The sequence below is a fragment of the Myodes glareolus genome, chromosome 19 (assembly GCF_982192425.1).
Source record: "Myodes glareolus chromosome 19, mMyoGla1.1, whole genome shotgun sequence".
Taxonomy (NCBI): domain Eukaryota; kingdom Metazoa; phylum Chordata; class Mammalia; order Rodentia; family Cricetidae; genus Myodes; species Myodes glareolus.
Genome location: NC_142044.1, coordinates 45,657,555 through 45,681,659, shown reverse-complemented (window position 1 = coordinate 45,681,659; position 24,105 = coordinate 45,657,555). Strand labels below are relative to the sequence as shown.

The window sequence follows — 24,105 nt, the reverse complement described above, 5'->3', positions numbered from 1 at the left end:
GTCAGTTTGAACATTTGGTTTAAGATTGATAATTCAGTTATCTTTTTGTTTTGTTTTGGTTTTGGTTTTTTGAGACAGGGTTTCTCCGTTGTAGCTTTGGAGCCTGTCCTGGAACTCACTCTGTAGACCTGACTAGCCTCGAACTCACAGAGATCTGCCTGCCTCTGACTCCTGAGTGCTGGGATTAAAGGCGTATACTACCACTGCCCGGCAAAGTTGTTCTCTCATGTTTGTATAAACAATCAGAGCAAATGATGCCTTTACTGGGCAGTGAACCCAATTTCCTTCTCTTTCCTTTGCTAGGCAGTGAACTCTGTTTCCTTTCCTTTGCTGAGTAGCAAACCCCATTGTCTTCCCCTTCCTTTGAAGATCAATTCCAGAAACAGGATGGCAGGAGTCAATGTATGGCTGTTACCGAACACTGGGATCTGGGACAGAAGTGAAGTCCTAGACTTTGTTATGCTGGGACAGAAGCTACCTGTTTGTAAAGCAGTAGAGGCACCAGCAGACCCAGGCATAAGCTTCAGCCTTGGGCTCTCTTAGGGCTCTGCAGGCAAGGAGCATCATCCCGTGCAGATAGGGAACCCAGTGACATATGACACAGGCCAATGGTTCCGGGAAACATCCTACCAAGATGCCTCTTGGTTCTCCTCTCCAAGATGGAGGCACTTTGGAAAACTACAAGAAAGTTCAGGGTGAAACCAGCAGAATCTTGTAGAAATGAGGATGAGAGAACTCTTACCTGGCCCCTGAAAAGCAAGACACAGACATGAAAGTTTTTTAGAGATACCCCCTTACATTTTGGTTTCTTTAAGCACAAGTGCCCCAGAGTTAAAAACCCAAAAATCAATAGAAGATGATAGGAATGAAAGACCCAGAAGATTCATCCCTGTTGGAAGTGTCACAGTGGGAGTTTGATGGGCTGTAGGAAGTTGCTGAGATGGAGGCCCTGTGCTTTACCAGAGGTTGCCCTGTAGGTGTATATACCATGTTGTATTTGTGATGGGGAGTAATGCTGCAGGATGTAGTAGTAGGAAGAAAGAATGATCTGCAATCCTTCCAGCTTCACTAAGATACTGTGGGCTTGGGGTAAAATATTCAGGCCCTAGATGTCACTAAAGACTTTATAGGCTTCAGCAAGGTATCAAGGTTTACGTTGTAGTGCCAACCCCCTCTAAACTTCTCTCGGGATTCAGAAGGAAAGTGAAGACTTGACTAAAGATTCCCAAGTGTGAAAGAAATGTCAGTTCATGCACACCTTCTCATCATGTCCCATTTATTCTTCCTACCTTCTCCCCAGTGTTCTCTGTAATGCTCTTTTAATGTTCTCCCAATGATCTCTCTTGATGTTCCACAAGGTTTTTAGTTTATATATCCACACAGACATAATTAACAATTCTTGGTAAATAACAGTAATATCAAGCATGCATTTCTTAGGGCCAACAAGATGGATAGGATTGATGAAGCAGTGGCCAATTGTCTTACTTATGTCACAGAGGGGCCGTGGCTGTGAAGCTCCCTGACAGAGATTGGGAGGATTAATTAAGGATGGGGCTTTAAATCAGTACAGAATTCTAGAAAGAGGGAAAAAAAAAGGGTTGGTTTTTTTGTGTGTGTGTGTGTACTAACTGCATTTCTTGAATGTGACTTGTTAAGCTAGATGTTTGTAATTGATAAATGTAAAGAAGTAGGGAAGAAAAACGGTTCCTTGTTGTGCACTCTCTAAGCAGCAGCTGGGAACACAGCATTTCTGGTATCCATGGCAACCACTGTAAGCCTCAGAGAGGAAAGCAGATGACACTTTTGTACCTCTCCCCTCCCCCCCAACCCCAGGGCTAACCAACAAGGTGCTATACAGGTGCTGTATCTGCTGACACCCACGTGGGAAGGAATTCCTTTCTTTGGGGCTTGTTTAGCAACCTAAGCTTTTCCCCTGTATTTCTATGGGTAAAGGCACAAACAGTTTTCTAGACTAAGATCTTGTGTCAATGAAACCGAGGTGAAAGTAAATGCAGAATATTAATAACTTCTTAGTATAGAGCACAGGCCAGTAGGTTACATTCTCCTGAGTTGGCTGTTAGAGATTTTAGGGCCTCCCAGATGTGTTTATCAGTAAGGGTGGACATGCTGTCTCTTCTGCTCAATGCCTGTCTTTTGAGGTTCTCATTTGGTCTGTTAGCAAGGCTTCTTTCCTTGTCCGATGCCCTGCCATAAAGGATAATTGTGGGGGGCTAACTTTATGTAGATTTGACTATGAGAGCATAGGTTTCTTTGACTGAGTACATATTTCACACCAGGGCCCCACAGTGTGGGGAGAGGTCATCCAGTTGCCAATACAGAAAGAAGGTATGCCCAATAATTAATACACTACTAGAGTTATTTGGGATGGATCCCACTATGGAAAAGAGGAACGCTTCACAAGGTTTTTACAGAAATGACAGTGACTATTCAAAAGACAGGTGCAGATCTGGTTCCTCACTACTCCATGAGTTAGTCTATTTTACTGTGTAATGCTTGGAGCACAGAGCAACGGATCAGCAGAGCCCTCTGCTGACTTGTGCCTTCACTTCTCTTCTAGCAGTGTGGAGGCTAAAGAGCAGCTTGCTCCCCGGCATGGGTGTGCTGGCGAGTTTTATGTAAACATGACACAAACTAAAATCATCTTGTGCGGAGAGAACTTCAATTAAGAAAATGCTTGCATAAGATAGGGCTGGAAGGCATTTTCTTATATGAGAAAATGCAGGCATAACCTGTTGGCCAGTCTTCTTGGCATGCTGCATTTCTAAATAAGAAGCAACACACACCATGCTCAGAAGTCAGAACACCAATGATGGGGGAGAAGGCCTATCATGTCAAAACCCACTAAAACGTTTTGAGGTAGCAGGAGTGTCCTACACTGTAAGAACAGATAATGACCCTGCTCCTCCTCATCTCTCCACCCCTTTGAACAGTTTTGTCTCCAATGGAAAATTCAACATGTTACTGGGATTCCTTATAATCCCCAAGGTCAAACTGTAGTGGAGAGAGTGTACAAACAGCTCAAAGAACACATTGATAGATATGGGGGTGGTGGGGCGAGGGAGGCCTATGGGTTTGAGTAAGGCTCACCCTCAACATCTTATTAATATGGCATTTTTTACTTTAAATTTTTTGAAAACAGATGACAAGGGAAATACTGCAGCTCATACACATTGAACACCTTTGTCAGGGTCTACAAGGTTACCTCTGTGATCTGGAAAGATGTAATAATGGGTAAATGCCAATCACTAGCCCCATTACTTACCATTGGGAGGGGTTTTCTGCAGTCCATCTGGATCCCAGCCTGGCTCACCAGACCCTGGACAGCAGAGACCAGCAATTAAGCAGATGAAATTGGGCATTTGCAAGAGACAGCAGCAAACACCTATCCTGCTCCTCTGTTTACTGATTCTAAATATTGTCTGCACTGAAAATTACTGGGCATTGGTACCTAACCCTCTCTTATTATTGGGGTGGAGACCAGAGGATCTTGTCCTTAGCTGTTTGACACTGGCTCCAACCTATTTCCTGATATGGATTCTATAAGTGAAAATTCTATAATTTGGAATGATAACTATTCCCATCCCCAGATACCTTCTTTGCTTTTGAAATGGTTATAATCTACTTATCTCTTTAGTTGTAATATATTGGTTGACATATTCCACTCATTGATCGGCTCATCTGCTCTTAGGAAGGCAAAATAATGTAGAAAAGGGAACTGTAGGAGAAAATGCAGGCATGACCTGGCAACAAGCCTACTTGGCATACTGTGTTTCTATATAAAAAGCATGGCATATCATACCCCAGAAGTCTCAACACTTCTGAAGTAGTTTGAGTAGCCGATAGCTTATCTACATGCCTTTTACCAACCCACAGGCATTGCTATCTTGTCAAGGATGCCCTAATAATGATGGCATTTTCTTAATTAGTGATTCTGGGGGGAACCAACCCATTGTGAGTGGTGTTATCCCTCGGGCCTATGATCCTGGGTTCTATAAGAAAGCAGGCTGAACAAGTCATGGTGAGCAAGCCAATAGGCACCAACCCTCCATGGCCTCTGCATCAGCTCCTGCCTCCAAGTTCCTGCTCTACTTGAGTTCATTCCCTCGCTGTTTTTGATGATGAACTGTTATATGGAACTGTAAGTGAAACAGACCCTTTACTTTCCAAATTGTTTTGGTCATGGTGTTTCATCACAGCAATAGTTGGGATTGCCATCTGCCAATGTGATTATTTTGGGCTGTTGATGGGAAGGGCTCTTATAGCTTTCCTGAGTTGAGAGCTTTGTGAAAAAAAAGAAGACTCCAGAATGCCTCAGTATCCATGATGGGAAGTATCCCATCAACTTCTGAGACCTCTACCTCTCCAAGTGGAAAGGGAATCCAGGTCTAGCTACCAGCCATGTTTGGGCTCTGAGAAGATGTTATGGAATGCCTGTTCTATAGGCGTGGAGAATAGAGAGTAGTGACGCTGTTTTGGTATGCAGCAGATGTCCACTCAAGGGAATCAGGGTGGCTGGAGCTGCAGGATAGATGTCAGAGGAGTGGTGCTGTGCATAGCTCGTGCTGTGTGGGTCATGACTTCTGTCCCAAGTCTTCCAGAAGTCTAAGGTCCTTCACTCTTACCTCACATGTTTCCAGGCCAGCTCTGACCACTTGAGGAATATTCCTTTCCAAAACTATGGTATTCATCTAGCCATAAGCCCCATCAGGCCAATGTAGTGATGGTTTGCTCACTGTGATATCATGTGTGCCTCACGTAGTGCTTGTCACACAGAAGATGTTCATTAAATTTTTGTGGATGGCAAGAGGGAGTTGCCAGAACATCAGAAACTGAGAGTTAGGAATGCTTGACTGGCTGTTTGTAGTTGGCTAATGGCAGTGGCAGATACGATTCGTTTCAAGATTCCAGAACCATGAAGGGCCTCTCGAGGTCACCTAAGCTGCTTTTCACTCCTTTACTGCGTGGACAAGATGAAGAAATAGCCAGAAAACAACTTAGGTCCTGCCATGCAACTTAAGAGTAGAGCTGGCAGGGAGGAAGCCCAACCTGGAGCGTGAGCTTCTAGGACACTTGGCACGTAAGTGCTCTGTTTCCATCCCCTTTCCAGCTTGAGAATCAGAAATGTAGAGAAGCCTGGCCAGATCACATGCTTGGGGCGGAGCCAGATCTGTACTGATGCTCATGTGAGATACAGTAGAAAGAAAAAGGCCAAAAGAGCCTAGGATCTTGAACACAAAGTCAGAAGGTCTTTTAGTCCATCTTGTGGCCACCTACAGAGCTGTAATTAAGCACCGCCCTCCAAAGGCCTGTCGTTTTTTGTGTCTTCCAACTCCAGCAGAGAAGGCTGCAGCTTCTAGGCATCCTTTATCAGTGTGCTGGGTTAGACATTTGAGTTCCAGAGCATGGACTTGCTTGGAGGGACATTCAGCCTTCTGCTGAGCAACTTGGCACAGATGCCTTCCTTTTCCAGGGTTGAGAGGGGGGCAAGTGTGGTTCTTAGGCCTTTATTACAAGGGTAAAACCAAGATTACCCTTGGCAAGTTGTCTTAGCATGTAAGATTAGGGTTCCTGGGATGAAGTGCCATTGGGATACAGTGGAAACAGGACTGGGGCCTGACCCTAGCCTGCAACTCTTTACCCTCTCTGATTGACCCAAGGGGAATGTGAGTCTCTGTTTCTTTCTATCTGTATGAACATGGGTGACCATAGCTCCTCAGTCCTATTTCCTTATCCTTTAGATGGGGACACTAATATTCCCACCCACTGAGAATGCATGGGATGGGTTATCACTCCCTACCTGGCAAAACACAAACATTGTGATGTAATGCATAATGACAGGATGTGGCACTTGTTGCTAAGAGAGTCTAGCCTAGCTAAGGGCCAAGGCCAATGTGCCTGGGGTAACTCAGAGAAGCTGTGGCTATGGGCACCATGTTCTCAAGGGCTCATGTGGTCCCCAGTTGGAACATTTGGCAGGAGCCATATTGGAGAAATCAGTTCCAGCAGCCGAAGGATGCAGGTGATGCAAGTGCTCGCAGGTGGTCTTGCCAGGAAGGCATCCGTGGAGAAGACTTGCTGAGCCATTTTTCAAGCAAGGTACTATGGGTTGGGCAGTTCAGATCCCACTCTGCACTTTTCTACTTCCCAAACAGGAGGAAACCTGTTTGCTTCCTCCCTTCCAGTGGTGCAGATTTGATAGTCACATTTCTGAAACTTTTTATCCCTGCTTTGTGTTACAAGCATTTGTGATTTATATAAACAGCTTCTAATCTTTGGTGAGTCTTTCCTGACCTACACTGCCTTCCAGTTCTTTTCTGTGCCACACATCTTCTCATGTCATAGGGAATAGTCTCCTATCTGCCTGCAATGTGAGGGTATTAGCCTGAAACAGAATACTGGTCCCTAATGACTTCAATACCTCCTGGTTGTTGAAGAAGTCTGTTTTCTACTAGTTCATCCAGCAAGAGTCTTTGCCCAGCCCTTTCCTGTACTTGAGGTTTCTCTTTCTCTCTGGGGTTTGGTAATCTGGGTGTAAGGAGCTCCCTGATTGCTCCTTGCAGTAGTCCTGCCCTTTTCATCATGGTGGCTAGGACTTGGTGACAGCTTCTCAGCTTAAATTCCTGGCAGATTGTTAAGAGACAGTCTCTGTCTCTCTTTCTCTTTCTCTCTCTTTCTGAGCTGGAGTTAGTTGTGAACATCCTGGTGTGAGTGCTGGAATTGAACTTGGTCTGGAAAGGTCTTGATGGCCAAGCTATCTCTCCAGCGCCCCCTGTTGATTTTAGATGTAACAGTTAGGAGATAGTTTTTAAAGTCTGCAGTTGTTCAGGATGTCTGTTTCTGAACAAATATCTTTAGTTTTTGTTGGGATAGTGGATGTGCATTCATGTAACTTCAATCTGTGAAATGCTATTTAAAGAGTGTCACTTTAACTTGCAGAAGTGCACTGGCCTACATGCTCTTCTGGTTGCTCTGTGGGTTTACTGCTCATGTTTTCATTAAAAACCTGCTGTGTGGACGGCCTAGAGAAAGAAAAATGGACAGAGACATCAGTACACATGCTGTAGGGTGTAGGTGCTTTGTGCATGGTGAAGCTTTTGTTGCCTGGATCTACCCAAGCCTGATGTGCAGGAAGTGAGTTTGGCTGTGGCAGAGACAAGGGTGGTCGTTGTCTGGCTAGAGGAGAACAGGGTAGTCTGGGGCATGAATCCTAGACCATTGCCTGCAGGAGAACTTCCATCCCTCTCATTTGGGGATCAGTGGGTCAGCCTCGTGATAGCTGAGCCTCTCTGAGGTCTCAGGAAGTGTTTTCTGTTTGAGTTCCTTGTGAGGTAGGAATTTCCTCAGTATCTCAGGACCAGGGCAACTTAGGTGAACATGAGCTTGCCTGGTTCTGATCATACTAGGGCCATAGGTTCTCCCTGGGTCTTCGAGCTGTTACATGTTGTCTCCCTTCTGCCCTTTGCTCTCTTCCTGACTACATGACCACCTGTGCCCAGAAGCATCGCAGAACCAGTACAGATTTCTCTACCACCTCAAGGCCCATTAATAGCCTGAAATGTCTGCCTGCTGAGGCTCTTCCCACCCTGGGAGCTAGGAGGCTGCCCTTCAGTTGACGGGAGTTCTTGTTTCAGCATTGGCCTGCATAGCTTGTGGCTCCTTAGCAGATGTTCTTTTCTTTCTTGAAGTCTTCCCCTGGGCTTTGAATACTGACGAGGTGAACAGGTTTCCAGATGCTCACATATACATCTGGATGATTGTCTCCAGTTGAGCACTTCTGTGACAGATGAAAACTGTCTCTGTGTGTGGTTCCATGTGGCTACTGAGACTCAGTCAGGTTGATTCTCCTCTTGCTCCCATCCCAGTAGTACTAAGTTGAGTTTTGTTATTTTTTCTTTTATAAATTTGAAAGTGACCACAAAGGCCCATTTGAAGAAGAGCAAGTGTGTCAGTGCTTCAGGGTGGGTTGCGGAGATTGTTTTTGTTTTCCTTTCTGCAGTAAGAAAAAGGAAAAGCTGGGGGATTAAGTCATAGCCCAGCTTCAGCTGTATGTGTTGAACTCCCAACCTTGCTGAGAAGAGTCAGACTTTGCCTGGGGTGCAGGGGCTCTGTGGAGGGTAAACGATTAATAGTGGGTCCAAGAGTCCCACCCTTTAGAGGTGGCCAAAGTCATGCTGGGCCTCTGGCATCCTAGGCTGTCTGACTTCTGGGGGTCTTAACTGTTCAGCAGGATTTGGGGTCCTGCAGGAGGAGGTCATCACCTCAGCCTGCCTAGAGCCCTGGCCCAAGAAACAGCCTTTCCCTCTAGGTACAGTAGCCACCATCTCTCATCCTTTTGCATCTACATGCAGTGCCTTCTCCAAAGGTGTTATCCTTTCTCAAACTCTTGCAGGTCATCTCCAGCACCTCTTCTCCTCCCTTAGCTAGCTCAGCACTGGAGAAAAGGAGGACTTGGGAGTACCACAACACTGCAGAGAGGGCTGCCCTTTCTGTAGAGCAGGTGCAGGCATGCCTGCCTTTAAGGCTTTCAGGCTGAACAACGTACTGGAGAGTCAGTGGGTAGAGACTGTTAGAAAGCATAAGAGAGTGGTTTAAGAGTTTCGAAGACATTGGTAGGCAGCCAATGAAAACATATTTAGTCCTTTTCTTGTGCTGTTCTCCGTGGGCCTTCCCCTATGACTTGCTGCTGAAGCTATAGCTCGAAGGGTGAAACGGGCTGTGGAGTTGTTAACTTGGTTGGTAAAGTCAGTTCTGCAGCACCCACATAAGAAGCTGAGTGTGATGGCTCACGCCTGAAACTCTTTGCTGGGAGGTAGAGACAGGAGGATCTCTGAGTTTGCCGGCCAGCTAATATAGCCAGATCCATGAGTGAGCATCAAGTTTGTCAAGACCTTGTCTCAAAGAATAAAACGAGCAACAACAACAAGAACAAAAAGTAGAACAATTGAGGAAGATGCTTGACATTGACTTCTGGACTTCACCCACATGTGCACTTGTGTGTGCATATACCACACACACAGAGTTGAAAATATTTTCATAACTGTTTCTAGTTTAGGTAATCTAGTTTCTCCCTTCGTATGTGAAAAGGGGTAGCCAAAACTTGCCCTTGACAAAGCAGATTAGAATCTGAGGTTTGCCGTCCAGGCTTCCCTACCTAAAAGTATTTTGAAAACTGCCTTGAGGTTCATCCCAGCCAGTGTGACCATGCAGTCTTAGCCAGTTTTTAGCTTCTCTAAGCCTCAGTTTCCTCATCTGTGAAGTAGGGGGCAGTTGCTGCCACATACTGTGTGAAATACCTATCAAGGTGTCTGGCACATAGTAGGCATTCAGTGGGTAGGAAAAATATGTGCTACTGCCATTGGGAAGTAGTAATAATCCAATGTGAGGATTTAGTTGCATGTTACCTGCTCTAGGAAGCCACCCCTGCTCCTCCATCTGCCTGAAGACCTGTCAGCCTCACTCAGCCCTGCATCTTGCTCATTTGCCTCCTTCCCTAACCTCCCAGTTGGTTTCTGCCACAGGACCTGACCTGGTGTTATATACTCAGACAGTCCAGTTTGCTGATTTATTTATTCCTGTTGGTAATAAAACGGGATCTTGACTGGCAACAGGAGGTAGCCAGCAGGGTGGGGAGATGGGATGACCCCAGAGATGGAGACCCTATATATAATATATAATAGCAACAGATAGGCTAACCATGCTAGAGGGTATAGCAGGTGGACAGATCACCCTAAGTATGTGCCTAACTCTAACACTAAGCTCTGTCTCACAGGTCGGGAACTACAAACGGACTGTGAAGCGGATTGATGATGGGCACCGCCTGTGTGGTGACCTCATGAACTGTTTGCATGAGCGGGCACGCATTGAGAAGGCATATGCACAGCAGCTCACTGAGTGGGCCCGACGCTGGAAGCAGCTTGTGGAGAAAGGTAAGGTAACCCTGGGCATGGGTACTAACTACTCACATTGCAGGGACCCTCTGATGAATTGCTCACAAGTGGGCTAGGAATGCATCTTGCTGAGGGCCTGAGGGTGCCTGTAGGATAGAGGACTGTCCTCAGCAGAAAGGAAGGAAGTCTGGATGGTATAGGGACACTTTGCCAATTCTCTCCCTTCTTGTTCTCATTCCCCAAGGCTCAGGAGGGGAACTCTTAATCAGGACTTGTAACATGAGGGGCCGGCTTGTTGGGGTTTCTATCCCGCCCGGTACCCCACAGCCGGCATGCCCCAAAGAGAAAAATCACACACAGGACTCCATAAGGTTATAAACTGATTGGCCAATTAGGTCAGGCTTCTTATTAGCTCTTATAACTTTTGTTACCCCATTATCCTTATCTACGTTAGCCACATGGCTCCATACCTTTCTCAGCTGGGCAAGTTACATGCTGCCTCTTCGGTGGTCTGCGCAGGAGTGACGGAGGGAGCTTCTGCTTCCAGAATACTCCCAGTCTCTTTGCTCCACCCCTACTTCCTGTCTGGCTTTCCCACCTATACTGCCTGCCTGGCCAATCTGCGTTTTATTAAAATATGATTGACAGAATACAGACAATTCTCCCACACCAAGGACTGTCACTTTGGATAGGGGGTTTGGGTAGGAAGGACAAGAAGAAAACCATTGGTGAAATGGGTGGAACTCAGCTACATCATTGAAGTGCTCACAGCAACCAGCAGTCTCTGATCTGAGTTGAGCCAGTGAGGAGTGGGGTTTGGGGACTACAAGATGTTCCCTGTCCTGTCTTCATTGGCACTATTATCCTCTAGGCTCATGGGAGTGAATAAAGGTGTTCCATCTTGAGGGAGGCCACTCACAATCCTGGCCTGTCATGGGAGCAAGAGAGTTCTTGTTTGAGAGGCTGGCAGCTCACTTCAAAGAGTTCACCCTTTTCTGGCCACCTTAAACAAATTGAGATCTCCAAAATGTAGAAAGGCTTGTTTCAAAGACCCCAGAGGGAACAGGGGAGCTGGCTCAGCTGTACAAGCACTTACTGTGCACACAGAAGGCCTAATTCCCAACTCCTTCTACACAGAAGTAAGATGCAAGATTCGGTAGACACCTTAGTAGTTAGCACTGGTTGCTCTTTCAGAGGACCTGGTTTCGTTTCCAGCACCCACATGGCAGCTCACAAACACCTCTAGCTCCAGTTTCAGGGTTGCCAATACCTTCCTGGGCACCAGGTGTGCACACAGTATACGTACATATATGTAAGTACTTACATATGTTCAAAATAAAAGTGAATCTTTCTACAAAGACAAGCACAGCACTACACACCTGTAATCCCAGTTCTGTGAAATAGAGACTAGAGGAGCTGGATGATTGCTGCCCAACCTGTCTAGCTGAATCCATGAGCTTCAGGTTTCATGAGACCCTGTCTCAAAAAAACAGAGCAGTGACTAAGGAAGATTAATGTGAGCCTTGTCCTCTACATAAAATAGGTACATAGAACACGTGAACATTCACTCACAATTACATGTAAAATATGTATGTATATCACCTGTACATGCTCTTACATATACACATTACTCACACACGAGAGCTCAAAGGCTTTAGAAACGTTGTCTGCAGCCGGGCTGCTCCCAGGTGCATAGCTGTGGGGTGACAGAAATCCTGCTGTGAGCAGAGGCTAAGTTAACAGTCTTCTCCTGTGTCAGGACCACAGTATGGGACTGTGGAGAAGGCCTGGATGGCTGTCATGTCTGAAGCAGAGAAGGTGAGCGAGCTGCACCTAGAAGTGAAGACGTTACTGATGAATGAAGACTTTGAGAAGATCAAGAACTGGCAGAAGGAAGCCTTTCACAAACAGATGATGGGAGGCTTCAAGGAGACCAAGGAAGCAGAGGATGGCTTCCGGAAGGCCCAGAAGCCTTGGGCCAAGAAGCTGAAAGAGGTGCCTCCCTCCCTTTTCTGGCCCTGCTGTGCCTCTCTCCACTGTCAGGGCTCCCTTCTACACTTCCAGGAACTCACCTTAGCCACAGGAGAACATAGCTGGTGGAGAACAGGCTATCTCTGGGCCAAGACCCTGCCTTATGTGCTTTCTTTAAATTTAATCCTTACCAGCTCATCATACACTACAGACAGGACCAGAACTTCACATTACTGACAGAGCCTTAAGCTCAAGCTTTCGCCCAGCTCTATTTCTCTCCGCAGCCTGGAGAATTGTTTGTGCCAGAGATTAAGGAGACCTTTGGACTAGTATAAAGGTTTAATTCAGAATTGTCCTTTTCTTTATATGGGTTTTTCTCCCAAATTGGCATACAACACTGATCCCCACTGTTTCAAAATCTCCAGTCAAACTCACTGAGTCCTATATGGCCTTGGCTAACTAACTGGTAGAAGATGTCTTCTGACTATTCTGACCTCAGCGTGTTCGCTTCCCCCCTGTAGTGTGCTCTCCACCTCTCACTGGAATGCTGCCCCTTCCACTTTTCTTAAGAGCTGTGCTACTTTGCTTATAGCTTCCCATTTTTTGTCTTTTCCTCAATTTCTTTAAGGGAATTTCTCATTTCATCTTTAAGAATTTCAGACATTCTCTTGATGTTATTTTTTAAGTCATTTTCTTCTGGTTCATCAATATTTGGTTTTTCTGGTCTTGCTTTTGTAGGGTCTTTAGGTTTCACTGGTGTTGTGTTGCTCTTTGTGGTGTAGTGTGTGATCTTACCTTTTCTATTCAGCTTTTCCTTTAATAGGTATGGTTGGGGCTCTCTGAGATTCTGTTGAATAATCTTCCAGGTGCCAGTGAATCCAAAGATCAGGTGGTTGTTCCTCATCTGGTACAGTCAGTGTCACAGTTCTAGTTACCCCTTGGTTACTCGATGTTCCTGGAGATAGTTTAGCGCTCCTGTGCCTTGCTCTGCTCACTTGCAGTTTGCTGTCTTAGGCCTACTTTGGCCTAGGTTGCCAGCTTTGCCCTATTTCTGTAAGTCCTGGTCTGGATCCCCTCCTGCAGAAATCCCTGGCTTGGAGTTGAACCTCTTCTGGAGGAGATCGCTTACTTTGGATCTGGTCGCTGCCTCAATCCTGATCCGCCAGTGTCCCGGAACTGTTTTTCCTCCTGACTTCTGCTCCCAGTGGAGCTATGAGCTCTCTGTCCTAGGTAACCGCTTCTGTCCCACTCCAGTTCTGGAGGAGACCGCTGACTGTTGGTCAGGTTGCTGGCTCAATCCTGGTCCACCAGTGTCCCTGGACTGGGTTGATTTACGACCGGGTTTGCTCCTAACTTCTGCTCCCTATAGAGCTTGTTTCCTCAGGCCCTCTCTATCCTAGGTAGCTCATTCAGAGCCACTCCTGTGGAATTTGTTTCCCAAGGTGGAGTTCCTTGCCTTGGGGCAAATGTGGGTATCTGTAAATCTTCATCTGGATTCCCTCCTGCAGAAGTCCCTAAATTGGAGTTGGACCTGGAAAGGTTTCTGGCTCTGGTCTACTGCCTCAGAGGTCCCAGGCTCGGGTATACCCTGACCCGCAGAGGACCTGCTTACTCCCTTAGAGGTCCCAGACTCACACTGGGACCCCCAGAGGTTCCAGGTTTCTGCCTATTCCCTTTGATGTCCCAGACCAATGCCCGGGACCCACAAAGGTCCTGCTCAGGCCTACTCCCTCTGAGAACCCAGACTCAATGCCTGGCCCCACCAAGATCCTTATTTCCTCAGAGATCCCAGGTTCACTCATGCCCAGACTGGCAGAGGTCCTGGCTCCGGCCTAGTTCCTGAGAGGTCCTAGACTCACGTCCAGACCCACTGGGGTCCTGTCTTAGGTCTACTCCCATGACGGTCCCAGATTCACATCTGGACCCTCAGCGGTCTCTGGCTCACTCACTCAGCAGTTATTCCCCTGTACCTGTTCTGGTGGAGATTGCTGACTCTGGATCTTTTCATTGGCTCAGTCCTGATCAGCCAGTGTCCCTGGACTGGGTTGGCTCCCAGGATTGGATTTGCTTCTGGCTTCTACTCCCAGTGGAACTTGTTTGCTCTCTGTCCTAGGTACCTGGTTCTGTTCCACTCCAGTTCTGGTGGAGATCGCTGACTCTGGGTCAGGTCGCTGGCTTACTCCTAACAAAAATAATCTTATGATTTGCAGTCATCACAATGTGAGAAACTATAGTAAAGGGTTCCAACATTAGGAAGGTTGAGAGCCACTGCTACTGCTCTAAGCGCATGACCTTGAGACCAGGATGGACACTGTATCATGACCCTTTTCTCAAAAGAAAAGCCCAAAACAACAACTACAAAACACAAAAACAGAAGAAAAATCCTCGGAAATTATGATCCATTCCTGTCAGTCTATTTTAAGCCATTTTATTCATGTGAGGGCGCTCGCTCGCTCTCTCTCTCTCTCTCTCTCTCTCTCTCTCTCTCTCTCTCTCTCTCTCTCTCTCTCTCCTCCCACTCCCAACCAGGGTCTCCTTTTTGACAGGGTTTAACTGACTGGCCTAGGCTCACTATGTGGATCAGACTGACATGGAGCTCACAGGAATCTGCCTGGATATTAAAGGCATGCTCCACCATGCCAGGCAAGGGTTCCTTTGGAACTTCCTTCTGTTGGCTGTCCTGGCATGTGCTTTCCTTGGGTATCCACACCTCTTCCTTTTACTCCAAACAATCTCAGGCCTTTTTCCTACTGTTCTCTATAGAATTCTGTCCCTACACTTCTGCTGTTCCCAGTATCTCCTTCCTGCTTGATTTTCATCCATAACACTTAGCCCCTTCTAACTTAACCCAACATTTAATTATGCCTGCATTTGGCCACCTAATTCAAATCTCCAAATTAAGTCATGGGTCAACTTCTGTCCTGTGTCCCCAGTACCTAGTACCACATATGGATAAATATTTACAGAGTGAGGCCTTTTGTTCCGTCCAGTTGTTATTGTGACAAAGCACACTTTGTCCCTGCTTTTCCCTCTTGTCTTAAAGCACATGCAGCTCTATAGCTTGTGAATCTCTGGAAGACCTGAACTTGCAACAGCTTTGCATTCAGAACTTACTCTCCCTGTAGGTAGAAGCAGCAAAGAAAGCCCACCACACAGCATGCAAAGAAGAGAAACTGGCCATCTCTCGAGAAGCCAACAGCAAAGCAGATCCATCTCTCAATCCGGAACAGCTGAAGAAACTGCAAGACAAGATAGAAAAATGCAAGCAGGATGTCCTGAAGGTAAACCCCACCCTCACTTTGTCATGCTGAATGTCAGTGTCGCTTATTCTCCCGTGTAGCACATAGTGAGCCTTTTAGAACTGTTTGATTTGGTGGCTAGATGAGGATAAATGACAATAAAGCATCCTTGTCCTCGTGTCCTTACAGATGAGCACTTGAGCCTCATCTTAGCATTGCCATTGTATCTGCCTCAGCTAAGGACAAAGCCAAGTGCCAGACAGGTGGGAGAGTGTGGTCTTTGTGCTCAGGGGAACAGGTTAGTTTGAGTGGCTTCCCAGGAGATATATTTGAGAACAGCTGGGATGGTAGAGGGGAAGAGCAGCTTGTTCAGGGTGCAGAATGAGGATGAGCTCGTAACCTGGGCTAGAGCATAGAATGACCATTGCTCTTCATAACCGGGCAGATCTAGGAGCTCTGCATATACTGAAGAAGACCTGGAGCCAAGGAAGGGGGAAGAGTGTGGCTGAAGGCTGGTCAGACTGAGTTTGAGATGTAAAGGGAAGACTGCAGAGATCCGAGGATTAGATGCAGCTTGGAAAGAGGGTGTGTCTGGGAGTTCATAAGGAAGGTAGACATTGGAGAGAGGCAGTTGTCCTGTGACCACACCAATAGCAAGTCTTAATAGCAGAGGTTACAGGAGCTAGGTTTGACAGAATGGTGTCTTTTAGCTAAAAAGAGAGAGAACATACATCTCATTATCCAGTGTCATGTCCTGGTAGCCCTTCTGCTTCGCTGTGAGGTGGTCCTGTCTCAATGGGTCAATGAGATCACATGGACATGAGTTTGTCAGAGCGCTTTTTAATCTGATGTGCCTCACCAGTACAGAGAGAGCTTTTACTTCAAAGATCCCAGAGTCACAGGAATTAAATACTAGCTGGCATCTTGTCATTAAGAAGTTCCTGGGGACTGGACTTCTAAACTCCCATTGGCCACTGCTCTAAAAGTGATGGCGCAGGGCCCATATTCCTGCCTGAGTCTATAGGAGCAGATGAGGGGTTCACAGCAGGCTTTATCCCAACAGTTGGCAGGTGGGAGTGCTGAGCAGATTACTTACCTGATACCCTTGCTGTACTTGATAAGGCTTGGCATCCCTTTAGATTGTGTGATGGCATTCCTCCTTTGTGAATAAGGAGCCAAGATCAATGAGGACAAACGCTATGCTGCTCCCTAATGTGAGAACAGGGATTCTGACTCCAGAGCCTGCACTACTGTTTTCAAAACCTTCACTCCTAGCAAGGGGAAATGTCGTCTCCATAAGGGTCTGTGGCTCAAGTAGCCCGCAGCCCACTGGGGGTCAGGAACTGAGGAACTTTTGAAACAGCCTCAGGTGAGAGATCTACACCTCCATGGAGTGGGTACTTGAACTCAAGAAACATAAGGCCTGGGAAATGCTTAAAGTCCTTGTTAGGATCACAGGGAATCTGCTGCCTAGGAAGGTGTTTAGAAGAAAAGTAAAGCACATGCGTGCATGTGCGCGTGTCTGTCTTTCTGTGTAAAGGAAGGAGAGAAGCCTTGTTGTTTTTCACGATACAGAGGTAGGTACTTCTGCGCAGTGCAGTGCTTTCTCAGAACAGACCTAGAGTACGAGAGGTCTAACTTAAAATGTCAGTTAAGGAGACAGACACTTATAGTGACTTCCCTTTTGGAATTTACCCTCCCTAGGTGGTCTGCCAGTGATCTCAGAGCCTGAGTGATCCTTGTAGCCCTAGAATGCTAGAGGGGATGCCAGCTAGCAACAGCTGTTTCTCACAGACTTCCTTCCTGGCTAGGCAGGAAATGTATCTTGCAGTGTTCATCGGAGAGGAGGATCACATCAGGGGTACAGCATTTCTGAGGGGCCATTGGGGACTTTGTACATCTCTGCTAGTGGATTTTCTCAATAGTGATGACCCTGCTTGGTCCCTGCTTAATGTTGTAGACAGGACATAGCCTCAGTATAATCAAGTGGTAAGAGGGGAATGCAGTAAGAGGAATGTCTGTGATTCTTCAAAGGCTTCTAGAAGCTTTGTGCTTTGAAGGCTCCTGCTCCTCAGTGCTGAGTGAGGGTTTGTGATCCAGGGCTCCTACACAGTGCTTCCAGTTTTTAGAGCACAGGATAGTGCTAAAGATGTCAGGGTGTAGCCAGAAGGTCTGTGGAACTATGTTCTTGCATAAGTGATCTTTCCTTTCCTTACAGAGGACCCAGCTTGACCATATTTAAGTTCATAAAAGAGCAAGGAACCAGATGCCAAGAGATGGGCAGAAATGGGAATGGGGCCCAAATGTGGGTGGAACCTGCCTCAGGAGGTCAACAAAAGTTTCCAGAAGAGTAGTCTCCTTAGAACGTACAGAAAGGGGTGTCTGAGTCCTGGGGTAGATGAAGTAGATTTGTTGCCCAATGTAAGAAGACAGGGAAGTTGTTCCAGTGCCCTGGGTGTTTCCCTGAAAGAGTGTTTTGCATTTATGTAGAGTAAAAGTAGTTTCAGGCAGACCAATAACTGTCTTCAGCTCTCATAGCCTCATGATGTAAAACCTTGTGACAAATCAGTGATTAGACTCTAATCCCTCACTTCATCCTGGAAAGTATCCGTCAGCAGCACACACAGGCTACCACTCAGGTAGTTCTTGTCACTCTGTGTAATACATGAGAAACAACTTGAAGGAGGAACAGTTTATGTTTATTCAGTCTCAGAGGCTTTAGGAAGGGCTACCTGGCTTTGTTGTTCTGTACTTTCTAGGGGCAAATAAGAGCACCATGACAGTGGGAGCATGTGGTAGAGAAGGCTGCTACCTCTGGCAGGCAGAAACAGCACAAAAAGGAAGGATCGAGAGACAAGACAGCTTCATCAGACACATGATCTCTGAGACTTACTTCTTCAAACTGGGCCCTGCCTCCCAATAATCCATTCAGGTGTGAAGTTTTTTGATGACGTTAGAGCCTTTATAAGGTAGTCAGTATCCCGTCTGAATGTTGGTTTGACCATCTCTCACCCATATCTACCTGTTTGGACTTGGCTCCAGTGAGAGGCAGAGCAGGCTTAGAGAGAGTGACTAGCCATGGAGAATAACAGGGACTTCACTGGATGGAGAATGCTAGGCTCCAGAACTCCTGCTTTCACTTTTGGAATCTGGGGAGGCCTGAGAAGCAACGGGGCATGTTGGTTAAACAGAGGTGAGATGGAAGCAAACCTCTGTCTATGCCAATTTCAACGTAGACCAAGGACAAATATGAGAAGGCCCTGAAAGAGCTTGATCAGACCACACCTCAGTACATGGAGAACATGGAGCAGGTGTTCGAGCAGTGCCAGCAGTTTGAAGAGAAGCGCCTGCGCTTCTTCCGGGAGGTTCTACTGGAGGTTCAGAAGCACCTGGACTTGTCCAATGTGTCTAGGTAAGTTTCCCTGAGGAAAAAAAAAAATTCCATCCATGTGAGACACAGGGAGGCTGGTATTGAATAGACTCAGGTGTTGCATGGCAGCCTTGGGGGACATTCTGACATTCTTCTCTAATGGCTTCTTCCTCAACATGACCTGAGCCAGTGAGACTGCACAGTTGCCACCCACACAGCAGTCCCAGGATCCGATGCAGGACAAGTCTCAGTGTGCCACCTGGTTTGGTGTGAAACTTACTTGTTTGTGGGTCCCAGGTTCTGGAGGATGGTGTCTGCATCTGTACATGTGACGGCCCGGGAATGGCATTCCTGTGTCTGGGAAACAGATTTGTGCAGACTGCAGAGACCACCATGCAGGCTACAGGGCCTGCTGTGGCTGTGAGGAATGATGGCTGGGTCCTGCCTTTTGTAGAGCTGCCTTTCTGTCTCTGATTTAGCTATAAAACCATTTACCGAGAGCTGGAACAGAACATCAAAGCAGCTGATGCAGTAGAGGATCTGAGGTGGTTCCGAGCCAACCATGGGCCAGGCATGGCCATGAACTGGCCACAGTTTGAGGTAAGGAGGTTTTGTATGCCTGTAACTCTGCCCATCTGGGAAGTGACCGCTCTTTGAGCTTTGGCTGTTGCTCTCACTTCCTACTTTGTCTATGCAGTAGTCCTGCTTGGGGCAGTGTCTAGTGTCCCAGTGCTGTATCTGAAGTCCTCAGCTGCTGTCACTCACCATTGGCATCCCCTCTTGTCCCAGACAAAAACTTGTGTTTACCCCCCAGCCAAGGTATCCAGGAACTGAAGTGCCCAGTCTGTCCCTCAGGCCTAATGTTGGGCCACAGGTGCTGCCAGTATCAGTGAAGTTTTCTCCTTATCTGTTTTCTGGTGGCTTTTTCCTGCCTTAGGCTGTAAATCCACAAAGCTTTTCTCAAAGTTAGTTTGCTTGTCCTCCCATTTTGTGGGCCTTAGTGCTGTAGTATCTTTATGTTACAAAATCCAAAGGCCTGTGTATCTTTAGGCTAGGATTTGATCACCAGGCCCACTCAGCTCCCTGACAGCTGTGTAAAAGTGGCCAGAAGCTCCTCCAGACATGTTCTCTGAAGGAAGGCATTCTCTCCTCATTCACTTGGTGTGGTATGAGCCCCGACCTTGCAACTGCTAGTAAGAGTCTTCCAAGCTGGGCACATGCCTCTAGCGTGGCTATGGCTTCTCTGGCCTGATAGTAGCCACAGCCTAGACTGCATCTGTCCTTACCCCTTAGCAGCAGTGGGACTTGGGCAAGCAACTACCCCTTTGTGTGGCTTAGTTTTTTCCTGTTAAAGTATGAATAGCAACCTGGGGTTATTCAAAGTCATAACCTGATCTGTGTTGGATTATCACATAGACCTGGGCTCCCTGCAAGTTCCTCAGCCCTTTTTGACCAGTATTTGTCCTCACCCCCACACTTCCATTTTTTTTAGAATTTCATATGACTTCTCCAAATTGTGTCCCCTGCATCTGTCTACTGGACAAGAGGCTGCAGACTGTGCAGGTCTCTAGGAGACACTTGAGTCCAGGACCTTTTCTAGTAGACGTGGCCATAGAGGAAACAGCTCTTCTAGTGGCGCAGCCCTGGGAAGAAGTGTGCTGAGTGGTACCTGAGGCATGGCTTGTACTCAGCGTCCAGTCTGCTGTTGCTCTAGAGTGGCGCCGGACACTATTGTATGTGATACTCTCCTGCTCCTTTCAGGGTGGCTACTATTTCAAAGAGGGCAACAGTGAGGAAGATGGGGCTAATTGTCCTCCTGGAGAGAGTACCCTGGCCAGAGTCTGTGGACTACTCTGTGGTCTCTGGCCAGGGAACCAGCCCTCCTGTGCTCCTTGTATTCACAGTGATAGTTGTTGTCGGGTTGTCTCTGACTGTCTCTAATGAAGTTGTTTTCGTTTTTCATGCCACAAGGATGAAGTAAGTTTCTGTTTTATGATTAATTTATAGATTGCCAAGCTCCCTGCTTCATGTAGTCAGCCCACTTAATTGCTTGTCCGTAGAGACCTGAGTTCTATGGGCAGAGAGGGTGACATTAGTCCTTTCTTCCAAAGGTTGTGGCACTGATCCCACCAGTCCCCAAGAGCTGCCTTGTGAGAGTCCACTCATATTCAGAGGTCACTTGGGGAACTAGAGATTATCCCACTATTTCTATCAGTACACTCATTAATAGATAAGGTGACTTGGATTGAGGTCAGTGGCCCAAGGCTATGATCCACTCTGTGGACCTTAATCTCTCTTGACCTCTTTATTTTCCCACCTGACAAATCAAAAGCTTGGTTTAATGTAGCTAAAATGCCCTGTGACCTTGATATTTTGTAAGATGGAACAAAGCTGTACCCTAAGGCAAATTGGATTTAAAATTTTAAATTTAAAGTGTGTGTGTGGTGACGGGGGAGGGAGGCACACCAGAGTGCCACAAAGTTAACTTTGTAGAGTTGGTTTTTTTTTTCCCCTTTCATCTTTACATGGTCTTTGGAGATAGAAATTGAGTTGTCACTCTTTCAAGGCAAATACTTTTCTCTTTTACCTGATCAGCCATCTCACTGGGTTATAATTACACTTGTTTGATAAATGGAGACGGGAGGTAAGGAGAAATCATTAAGTGCATAAATCCACGAGATTATTCTGGAAAATCAAGACCTAGCCCCCTTTTCACCTATATGTTTCAACAGTTGGTGAAAGTCCCTTGTTAGGAAAACAGAAAACCTGTGGGGACATGAACCCTCTGTTCACTGCAAGCTGCCAGCACGCCACTCTTATTAAAGGTGATTAAAGGTCCCCTTTGGAGACCTGAACATTCAGTGCCCACCTGTCAGTCTCATTTGCTATGCCATAGCCACCTAGCCTCTGGTTTTATTTTTAGTTCTGGCTTCAGTTTCCTATGTGGCAGGCATTCTCAGGACCCTTCAGAGAGCTGTCAACCCTGTGACCTAGAGTTTAGAGCATAAATGGAAAATATCCTTGATCCTCAAAGACTAAGCTGTGTGCCTCATTCAGGCTCCCCACAGGGTTGGCTTGCCTACATGAGAGGCTCAAGTCCCCCAGAGCCCATGGCATGGGACCGGGGTGATAGCGCCTAAGAGCCATGGTGAGTAGGGAATGGATTAGAAGGCTCTTCAGGACAGTAAGCATTATCAGCCATGATTGCGTGTTTCAGCGGTGTGTGTGTGTGTTGCTAGGGATAGAATCCATGACCATACGGATTACCTGTATGCTAGGCAGGCACTCTACTACTGAACTACCTCCCTAGCCTCAGACCTGGTTCTGTTGTCACTGTCATGTCCTAGAAAGTCTGTTATTTCCTGTCAGGGTTCTGTGGTTAAATGGGTACTGACTTTCATATCCTTTAGGCCCAAGAGGCAGTTTGACCTTTGCTGGGAAACAGGAGAGCAGAGGCCACAGACTGAATGTTACTAATAGCGCAAGGTGGGCAGCTGCTGTCTGAGCAGATATTTTGGACCACTATGCTTTCCCAGAAATGAGCCTCCCATTTCTTTCCCGTGGCCTGCTGCTTGTCTAGGAGTGGTCTGCAGATCTGAATCGAACTCTCAGCCGAAGAGAGAAGAAGAAGGCTGCTGATGGTGTCACCCTAATGGGAATCAACCAGACAGGGGACCAGTCTGGGCAGAACAAGCCTGAAAGGTGAGCGCCAGGCACAGCTCCAGTCCATCTGACCATCTGGTCAGGAGTGAGGATCCGCTGGTTCTGGGATGCCACCAGCTTGAACACTTGGATGATTCCACATGGGACGGAGACCCCAAGAACAAATATTCTGGGAACTCTGAGCTCTGGGTGAAGTGTCTCTTGATTCTCTTTCTGCTCGCTGCTGGAGTTCCTGAAAGATCTAGAGAATGCCTTTTGCTCATTGTGCCTGTCCTATTTAAGGGAGATGCCAGTGTTAACTGCTTGTTTTCATCTCCATGGTGCAGCCCTGGATGGAATCAGCAGATAGAGACATGATGCCAGTGGCTTCATCCTGTTGGGACTTCTGTATTCAGATGCCAGTAGATGCAGGACAATGGGGAGTGGTCACATGTCCCCTTGCTTAGTGATAGTTATTTCTGAATAGGCTTGGGGTGTAACTTAGCAGCAGATCATTTGTCAGGCAAGTAAAGGCCCTGGGTTCAGTTCCAGCACCTGAACTCCCTTGTCCTCAAGACAGAAAACTCTGACTTCTGTCTAAAAAGACTTGTGGATAGAAGGAGTACCAACTATTGTTGTTAGAACATTCTGCAAAGTGTGTGCTGTAGGACTTGGCTAGAGGCCTCTGTGCTGTGCTTAGGTAATCATCACCATAGCTCAGGTTTAATTAGTAGGCTTGGGGTATAACTAAGGCACTAAGCACACTACCCTCCCAAGCTCCCTAGTCACATATGGCAGGCCCTGCTCAGCTGCTGTGTTTGGGGTCTGTGAGAGAGCTCTATCTTGAGGGCTCAGCCTCAGAACCAAGCCATTTTCTCCAGTGTACTCGGTGCTGTGGGTAGGAAGGAAGGAACTGGGACTCAGAGGAGATCCTATGGAGAATGCACTAGTTCAGTGCACAGCACCAAGTCCCTCAGAAAAATCAGCTAGAGCGAGGAGCCCAGGAGGGCAGAGAGGTCTGGTGGTATCTAGCACACTGCCAGCCAAGGTCACTCTGGCATCTGAGGGGTTTTCCACTGTCCCGTGGTGGCTCTGGGGTGGTAGCTGCCCAGTTTTAATGCTGCCCAAAGCCCTGGCCACTGGTGTGGGTGGCAGTTGTAGTTGAGGGACCCAGTACGTCAGCCCAGGGTGACTCTACGTTTTTCTTGAAATGGCTCCCTGATAGTGCTCTACACTCTGCAGCCCCTACAGCCCGCTCCCTAGCATCTAGTGTCTCTCTGGTTAACACTAAACTGGGAGATAGTTGGCAAAGTTACAAGGAAGGTTTGACACCAGAGCACTAGAGGGCCTTGTGTGCTGCAAAGTTTAGTATTGACTGTGGAAACTCGAGCACCGGGGAGCTGCCATTGGCCTAGTTAGTAGTTAACAGGAGCACTGGAGAGCTGGGGAGGCCACTACCCCATGAATACAATCCTTCTAGGGCTACTGCTTCCTAGGAGCTCCTCCATCAATTTTTCCCACTGACTAAACCCTATGTGGGAATGAGGGGTTAGAAGACTGTGGAGAAACCCTGAGCCCGGAAGTACTTGTGTACCTGTGGAAGACTTATAGATGATCGCAGTATAGTGATAACATCGAAATATAGCCACACGTCCTACTAAAATAATCTGTTAGTCACACAGCATCTTCCTTATCAGATTAGGGAGGAGCTGCTATAACTCTAGAGAGTCTGTCACTGTCTTCTGCAGCTGGAGTCACCAGGGCCCTCAGTGGGCCCCACACTGTGATCCATGAAAGCTCTCTTTCTCCCCCATAGCAACCTTAGTGTCCCGAGCAACCCTGCCCAGTCCACGCAGTTACAGCCCAGCTACAACCCCTTCGAGGATGAGGACGACACGGGCAGCACCGTCAGTGAGAAGGAGGACATTAAGGCCAAAAAGTTGGTGAACACACACTTCGCTCTGGCTTCCACCTC

General features: G+C 47.1%; 1 protein-coding gene across 5 annotated transcripts in view; it reads left to right on the top strand.

Moving 5' to 3' along the window:
• The window catches only part of Pacsin2 (protein kinase C and casein kinase substrate in neurons 2), a 102,942-nt gene that overhangs the window by 75,488 nt on the left and 3,349 nt on the right, over positions 1 to 24,105 (top strand). For 4 of the 5 annotated variants that reach the window (XM_085678500.2, XM_048444999.3, XM_048444998.3 and 1 more), the window contains exons 3-9: positions 9,791 to 9,947; positions 11,668 to 11,903; positions 15,005 to 15,160; positions 18,355 to 18,530; positions 18,968 to 19,088; positions 22,069 to 22,190; positions 23,947 to 24,069. In XM_085678500.2, coding sequence (XP_085534626.1) covers positions 9,791 to 9,947; positions 11,668 to 11,903; positions 15,005 to 15,160; positions 18,355 to 18,530; positions 18,968 to 19,088; positions 22,069 to 22,190; positions 23,947 to 24,069 — 1,091 coding nt within the window. The remainder of the gene's footprint in view (positions 1 to 9,790; positions 9,948 to 11,667; positions 11,904 to 15,004; positions 15,161 to 18,354; positions 18,531 to 18,967; positions 19,089 to 22,068; positions 22,191 to 23,946; positions 24,070 to 24,105) is intronic. The other variant, XM_085678502.2, reaches the window with a different exon arrangement.